We start from the raw sequence: 8,578 nt of genomic DNA on the forward strand, positions 1-8,578 counted from the left end.
GTACAGATTAGTCTAGCCTAGTACAGTTAAGTCTAGCCTAGTACAGTTATGTCTAGCCGAATTTAGTTGAATTTAGTTTAGTTTAGATCAGTTTAGTTAGATGTAGTTTACATAGAAAATAGGTGTAGGAGTAGGCCATTCGGCCCTTCGAGCCAGCACCGCCATTCATTGTGATCATGTTTTAGTTTGATGTACTTGAGTTTAATTTAAGTTAATTTAATTTCATTTGAAGTAGTTATTTGGTTTAATTTAATTTAGTTTTGTTAGGGAGTTAGATGTGGCCCTTGTGGCTAAAGGGATCAGGGGGTATGGAGAGAAGGCAGGGATGGGATACTGAGCTGGATGATCAACCATGATCATGAATGGCGGTGCAGGCTCGAAGGGCCGAATGGCCCGTACTCCTGCACCTATTTTCTATGTTAGATTTAGTTCAGTTTAATTTTATTTAATTTGGTTTACTTTAATTAAATTGTGTTTAGATTAGATTAGTTTGATATAGATAAGTTCAGTTTAGTTTAGACTCACGTTTCGTTTGGTCACAGTGTACGTGTGGAGGTATCAGGCTGGTGACTGTGCTCAGGGTGACCCTTCTCCCCTGCCTCTCCCTGCAGGTGACCCCGTCCTCGAAGATCGTGGGCGACTTGGCGCAGTTCATGGTGCAGAACAACCTGAGCCGCGAGGACGTGGAAGCTGACGTGGAGGAGCTGTCGTTCCCACAGTCGCTGGTGGAGTTCCTCCAGGGCTACATCGGCATTCCTCACGGGGGCTTCCCCGAACCCTTCCGCTCCAAGGTACACTCCCCCCCCTCCCCCGCCCGCTCCCCTACGCTACCAGCGCGTCCACTAGCGGCTCCGGGAAGGGGCCGTGTTTACGTGCGGAGAGGATGTTTCCATTAGAGGTCTTCTCCTTGGCGATTCCACACACAAGATTAGAAGGTAGACAAATATGCTGGAGAAACTCAGCGGGTGAGGCAGCATCTATGGAGCGAAGGAAATAGGCAACGTTTCGTCCCAGATCGATCCTGGATAGACTCGGCTTGTACTCGCTAGAATTTAGAAGATTGAGGGGGGATCTTATAGAAACGTACAAAATTCTTAAGGGGTTGGACAGGCTAGATGCAGGAAGATTGTTCCCGATGTTGGGGAAGTCCAGGACAAGGGGTCACACAGTTTAAGGATAAGGGGGAAATCTTTTAGGACCGAGATGAGGAAAACCTTTTTCACACAGAGAGTGGTAAATCTGTGGAATTCTCTGCCACAGATGGTAGTTGAGGCCACACAGTTCATTGGCTATATTTAAGAGGGAGTTAGATGTGGCCCTTGTGGCTAAAGGGATCAGGGGGTATGGAGAGAAGGCAGGGATGGGATACTGAGTTAGATGATCAGCCATGATCATATTGAATGGCGGTGCAGGCTTGAAGGGCCGAATGGCCTACTCCTGCAACCTATTTTCTATGTTTCTATGAGTTCCTCCAGCATTTTTGTCTACCTTTGATTTCCCAGCATCTGCAGTTCCTTCTTAAACACAAGATTAGAGACACGTTGGTGTCTGTCTTGCTTCTTGCGCTTGTGTGTGGCAGTGTAAACAGGGCCGCGACGTGAATGCCCCTTCCTTCACCCCGGACGAGAGGTCATCGCCTCAGAATTAAATCAACGTGAAGAAATCAAATGTCATGTTGGCCTCATAGCGAGAGGAGTTGAGTTTAGGAGCAAGGAGGTCCTACTGCAGTTGTACAGGGCCCTGTTGAGGCCACACCTGGAGTATTGTGTGCAGTTTTGGGCTCCTAGTTTGAGGAAGGACATTCTTGCTATTGAGGGAGCCCAGCGTAGGTTCACCAGGTTAATTCCCGGGATGGCGGGACTGTCATATGATGAAAGAATGGGTCGAATGGGCTTACTGGAATGGGCTTACTGGAATTTAGAAGGATGAGAGGAGATCTTATAGAAACGTATAAAATTCTTCATGGATCGGACAGGCTAGATGCAGGGAAAATGTTCCCCATGTTGGGGGGAGTCCAGAATCAGTGGACACACGGTTTAAGAATAAGGGGTCGACCATTTAGGACTGAGATGAGAAACACTTTTACACCCAGAGAGTTGCGAATCTGTGGAATTCTCTGCCACAGAAGGCAGTGGAGGCCGATTCACTGGATGTTTTCAAGAGAGAGTTAGATTTAGCTCTTAGGGCTAACGGAATCAAGGGATGTGGGGGAGAAAAGCAGGAACGGGGTATAATTTTAGATGATCAGCCATGATCATATTGAACTGTGATGCTGGCTTGAAAGGCCGGATGGCCTACTCCTGCACCTATTTTTCAAAAGGATTTTGTTTCAGGAAGGAGATGAGGAGGAATTTCTTTAGTCACAGGGTGGTGAATCTGTGGAATTCTTCACTGCAGACGGCTGTGGAGGCCACAAGTCAGTGGATACTTTTATAGTCAGAGATAGATAGATTCTTGATTAGTACGTGTGTCAAGGGTTACGGGGAGAAGGCAGGAGAATGGGGTTAGGAAGGAGAGATAGATCAGCCATGATTGAATGGTGGAGTAGGCTTATACTATAGACAATAGACAATAGGTGCAGGATTAGGCCATTCGGCCCTTCGAGCCAGCACCGCCATTCAATGTGATCATGGCTGATCATCCCCAATCAGTACCCCGTTCCTGCCTTCTCCCCATATCCCCTGACTCCGCTATCTTTAAGAGCCCTATCTCTCTCTCTCGTGAAAGCATCCAGAGAACCGGCCTCCACCGCCCTCTGAGGCAGAGAATTCCCTTGATGGGCCGAATGGCCTAATTTTTCTCCTAAGATTTATGACCTTAAGCTGGTTTACAAAAAGACGCAGTTATAGAGTGACACAGCGTGGAAACAGGCCCTTCGGCCCAACTTGCCCACACTGGCCAACATGTCCCAGCTACACTAGTCCCACCTGCCCGCGTTTAGTCTATATCCCTCCAAACCTGTCCTATCCATGTACGTGTCTAAACGACGGGATAGTCCCAGCCTCAACTACCCCCTCCGGCAGCTCGTTCCATACACCCACCACCCTTTGTGTGAAAAAAGCTACCCCTCAGATTCCTATTCAATCTTTCCCCCCTCACTGTGTCCTCTGCTCCTCGATTCACCTACTCTGGGCAAGAGACTCTGTGCGTCTACCCGATCTATTTCCTCTCCACGGATGCTGCCTGGCCCGCTGAGTTCCTGCAGCTCTCTGCGTTCTGCTCTGGCATTGAAGGTGTTAATTAGCGAGGCTGGTATCGGCTTCCAACCCAACATGCTCTGAGCAAACCTCCTCCCATCAGTTAACCTGCGATGTGTGTGATTAATATTTTATTGGAAGGATCGCTTACATTGGGAACATGAAGAACATAAACTGTTCCACTTTAATTAACTAGATCAATATTCTCAATCACACAATATTGGAGGAACTCACTGGGTCGGGCAAGAACTGAGGGAATGACAATACACAATAGACAATAGACAATAGGTGCAGAAGTAGAGGCCATTCGGCCCTTCGAGCCAGCACCGCCATTCAATATGATCATGGCTCACCATCCCCAAACAGTACCCCGTTCCTGCCTTCTCCCCATATCCACCTGACTCCGCTATCTTTCATAGCCCTATCTAGCTCTCTCTTGAAAGCATCCAGAGAACCGGCCTCCACCGCCCTCTGAGGCAGAGAATTCCACAGACTCACCACTCTCTGTGAGAAAAGGTGTTTCCTCGTCTCCGTTCTAAATGGCTTACCCCTTATTCTTAAACTGTGTGTGTGGCCCCTGGTTCTGGACTCCCCCAACATCGGGAACATGTTTCCTGCCTCTAGCAAGGCTAAACCCTTAAAATAGGAATCTGAGGGGTAACTTTTTCACACAGAGGGTGGTGGGTGCATGGAACGAGCTGCCGGAGGAGGTAGTTGAGGGAACGTGTTTCCCACCTCTAGCGTGTCCAAGCCCTTAACAATCTTATATGTTTCAATAAATGGGTCGGTCCATAAATCCATAGGCGCAGAATTAGGCCATTTGGCCCATCAAGGCTACTCTGCCATTCAATCATGGCTGATCTATCTCTCCCTCATAACCCCGTTCTCCTGCCTTCTCCCCACAACCCCTGACACCCGCACTGATCAAGAATCTGTTAAATCTCCGCTTTAAAAATACCCATTAACTTGGTCTGTAGCAATGAATTCCACAGATTCACCCCCCCTCTGGTTAAAGAAATTCCTTCTTGTCTCCTTTCTAAAGGTACGTCCTTTAATTCTGAGGCTGTGAGATTCTGAGTAGTGGAAACATCCTCTCCATATCCCTCTCTCTCTCTCATCTCTCTCCCTCTCTCTCCCTCCCTCTCCCTCTCTCTCTTTTTCGCTCCCTCTCTCTCTCTCTCACTTTAAATGGGACCAACTAAGATGGGCCATCTTGGTCGGCATGGGCCGAAGGGCCTGTTCCGGCTCTGTATGACCTATGACCTCTGTCGTGAGTGTACCACCTTGCCCTCTTGTGAAGGATACAATGGCTTCCCCAGAGAGAGCTGATCTACTTATCTCACGCTCACTCCGACTGTTAATAAATGCCCTTAATCGCGTTAGAGAACCATTTTCGCAGTCCCGAGACCATTACCACCCAATTAGCTATTCGCATAGATTCAATTTGGGTGGAAAATCGTTTAATCAGATCTATTAAGGTTTAATTCTGACTGAGGCACATTTCTGGATGTGATGTCTAGCGGTATTTCAACCTGCCACCAGCCACGCTTCACATAACACATAGTCATAGAGTGGTACAGTGTGGAAACAGGCCCTTCGGCCTAACAACTGCACTAGTCCCACCTGCCCACGTTTGGTCCATATCCCTCCAAACCTGTCCTATCCATGCACCTGTCTAACTGTTGGGATAGTCCCAGCCTCAACCTCAGATTCAGATTCAGATTCAATTTTAATTGTCATTGTCAGTGTACAGTACAGAGACAACGAAATGCATTTAGCATCTCCCTGGAAGAGCGACATAGCACATGATTTGAATAAATAATAAGTGTCCGGGGAGGGGGGGGTGGTGATTGGCAGTCACCGAGGTACGTTGTTGAGTAGAGTGACAGCCGCCGGGAAGAAGCTGTTTCTCGACCTGCTGGTTCGGCAACGGAGAGACCTGTAGCGCCTCCCGGATGGTAGGAGGGTAAACAGTCTGTGGTTGGGGTGAGAGCAGTCCTTGGCGATGCTGAGCGCCCTCCGCAGACAGCGCTTGCTTTGGACAGACTCAATGGAGGGGAGCGAGGAACCGGTGATGCGTTGGGCAATTTTCACCACCCTCTGCAATGCCTTCCGGTCGGAGACAGAGCAGTTGCCATACCATACTGTGATACAGTTGGTAAGGATGCTCTCGATGGTGCAGCGGTAGAAGTTCACCAGGATCTGAGGAGACAGATGGACCGTCTTCATTCTCCTCAGGAAGAAGAGACGCTGGTGAGCCTTCTTGATCAGAGTTGAGGTATTGTGGGTCCAAGAGAGGTTATCGGAGATGTTGACTCCCAGGAACCTGAAGCTGGAAACACGTTCCACCTCCGTCCCGTTAATGTGGATGGGGGTGTGCGTGCCGCCTCTGGACTTCCTGAAGTCTACAATGAGCTCCTTGGTCTTCTTGGAGTTAAGGGCCAGGTTGTTGTCAGCGCACCATGCTGCTAAGTGCTGGACCTCCTCCCTGTAGGCCAGCTCATCGTTGTTGCTGATGAGGCCAATCACCGTTGTATCATCTGCATACTTGATGATGGTGTTAGTACCATGTACAGGTGTGCAGTCATAGGTGAAGAGGGAGTAGAGGAGGGGGCTCAGCACACAGCCCTGTGGGTGAGGGTTGAAGAGGTGTGCTTGTCTAACCTCACAGACTGGGGTCTGTTGGTTAGAAAGTCCAGTATCCAGTTGCAGAGGGAGGGGTCGATGCCCAGGTTACCGAGTTTGGTGATCAGTTTTGATGGTATAATGGTGTTGAATGCTGAGCTGTGATCGATGAACAGCATTCTTACGCAACTACCTCCTCCGGCAGCTCTTTCCATACACCCACCACCCTCTGTGTGGAAATGTTACCTCTCAGGTTCCTATTAAATCTTTTCCCCTTCACCTTGAACCTCTGTCCTCTGGTCCTCGATTCCCCTACTCTGGGCAATAGACTCTGTGTGTCTACCCGATCTATTCCTCTCATGATTTTATACACCTCTATAAGATCCCCCCTCATCCTCCTGCGCTCCAATGAATCGCTGATAGGGTCGACTTTATGTGTCGGGTTTACTAGCATCTGCACGCTGAGATAGGATCTGGTTTTTGTGTCGGGTTTCACAGCATCTGCACATTTTCTTTTTTTTTTTTTTTTATCAAAATATTTATTCAATTATTAAAAAATAATATTTACACTACAATAAAACAAGCCAGAACCCACCACCATAAATACAATACAAACATATATCCATAATAAACTATTATACAACTATGATACAATCCTTATTGAGGATACATTCAACACCCTGCAGAGCCCAGCGGTCCTGGAACTCCCTCAGGGTGCCCACAGACAGGGCGTATTCCCTTTCTAATCCCACCCTGGCACGGACGTAACCCCGGAAAAGGGGCGGGCAGCTGGCTCGGGTAGAGCCCTCCGCCGTCTGGCGCCGTGACTCGCAGATGGCCAGCTTGGCCAGGCCCAGGAGCAACCCAACCAGGACATCTTCAGCCCTACCCTCTCCCAGGGTGTCCACAGATGAGGATGGTGGGTGTGGAGTGCAGCCAGAAGGCAAGGAGCAGCCCCTTTAGATATTCAAACAGTGGCTGCAGCCTCACGCACTCCATGTACACGTGGTACACAGACTCTTCCAGCCTGCAACAGTGGCATGCGGCTGGCGGGACTGTGAACTGCGAGAGAAACAGGGTGCAGGGAACACCTTGAACTAGTACACTCCACCCCAGGCCCCCGATGTAGAGGGGGAGAATTTGTGTCAATATTATCGTCATCTGAGTACTGCCAGGGTCTGCTCTTTGTGTCGGGTTTACCATCGACTGCGCGCTGACAGCACCTGGTCTTTGTGTCGGGTTTACCATCGACTGCACGGTTATAGGACCTGGTCTTTGTGTCGGGTTTACCATGGTCTGCATGCATACAGCACCTGGTCTTTGTGTTGGGTTTATCATCGACTGCACGCTGATGGCACCTGGTCTTTGTGTCGGGTTTACCATCGACTGCACGGTGATAGGATCTGGCCTTTGTGTCGGGTTTACCATCGACTGCATGCATACAGCACCTGGTCTTTGTGTCGGGTTTACCATGGTCTGCACGGTTATAGGATCTGGTCTTTGTGTCGGGTTTACCATCGACTGCATGGTTATAGGATCTGGTCTTTGTGTCGGGTTTACCGTGGTTTTTACTGCATGGTTATAGGATCTGGTCTTTGTGTCGGGTTTATCATGGTCTGCACGGTGATAGGATCTGGTCTTTGTGTCGGGTTTATCATGGTCTGCATGCATACAGCACCTGGTCTTTGTGTCGGGTTTATCATGGTCTGCATGGTTATAGGACCTGGTCTGTGTGTCGGGTTTACCATCGACTGCATGCATACATCACCTGGTCTTTGTGTCGGGTTTATCATGGTCTGCATGATTATAGGACCTGGCCTTTGTGTCGGGTTTATCATGGTCTGCGCATTGACGGGTTCTGGTGGGTTTCTCCGCAGGTGCTGAAGGATCTTCCTCGGATCGAGGGGCGGCCGGGGGCCTCGCTGGCGCCGCTGGACTTCGCGGGGCTGGAGGCGGAGTTACGGTTACGCCACGAGGATGAGATCACCCCCGAAGACGTCATGTCCGCAGCCATGTACCCCAAGGTCTTCAACGAGTTCAAAGAGTTCACCGCCCAGTTCGGGCCCGTTGAGACTCTCAACACTCGACTCTTCCTGGAGGGACCAAAGCTCGCAGAGGTTTTCGAGGTAAGCCCGTGGCCATTCAGCCCATCGCCTCCTTGCTGCTGTCCCTCCACACATCTCCTACAGATATCTCCTGCTTGGTGGCACAACGGTAGAGTTGCTGCCTCAGAGCACCAGACACCCGGGTTCGATCCTGGCCATGGGTGCTGTCTGTACGGAGTTTGCACGTTCTCCCCGTTACCTGCGTGGGTTTTCTCCGGGATCTCCGGTTTGCTCCCAAACTCCAAAGACGGACAGGTTTGTAGGTTAATTGGCTTGGTTTTGATGTAAATTGTCCCTAGTGTGTGTGTAGGAAATGTTTCAGGGCCTGTCCCACTGTACGAAGTAATTCAAGAGTTCTCCCGAGTTTCCCCTGAGTCGAACTTGGAGAATTATAGTAATGGTCGCTTGTAGGTACTCGGGGACCTTGTGGACATTTTTCAACATGTTGAAAAATCTTCACGGGTTTAAAATATTTCCTGAGTACCTGCCGTTAGCGTTACGAGCCGCTAAGTCCTAAGAGACGTCCCCGAGCTCCGACGTACCCGCTACGTACATTCTACGTACTTACCACGAGTTTGATTTTTTTTTAAACTCAGGAGAGCTCTTGGGTAAAGTGGGACAGGCCCTTTAGTGTGCGGGGGTCTGTGGTAT

The 8,578-nt window shown here is 49.5% G+C and overlaps 1 protein-coding gene across 1 annotated transcript in view; it reads left to right on the forward strand.

Moving 5' to 3' along the window:
* The window catches only part of LOC129694371 (pyruvate carboxylase, mitochondrial-like), a 538,031-nt gene extending 529,783 nt beyond the window's left edge, over positions 1 to 8,248 (forward strand). The window contains exons 18-19 of the mRNA XM_055631071.1: positions 612 to 791; positions 7,700 to 8,248. Of these exons, the coding sequence (XP_055487046.1) occupies positions 612 to 791; positions 7,700 to 8,215 (696 nt within the window). The 3' untranslated portion in view covers positions 8,216 to 8,248. The remainder of the gene's footprint in view (positions 1 to 611; positions 792 to 7,699) is intronic.
* Positions 8,249 to 8,578: the final 330 nt, after the last annotated feature.

This window comes from Leucoraja erinacea, unplaced genomic scaffold (assembly GCF_028641065.1).
Source record: "Leucoraja erinacea ecotype New England unplaced genomic scaffold, Leri_hhj_1 Leri_63S, whole genome shotgun sequence".
NCBI classification, from domain to species: domain Eukaryota; kingdom Metazoa; phylum Chordata; class Chondrichthyes; order Rajiformes; family Rajidae; genus Leucoraja; species Leucoraja erinaceus.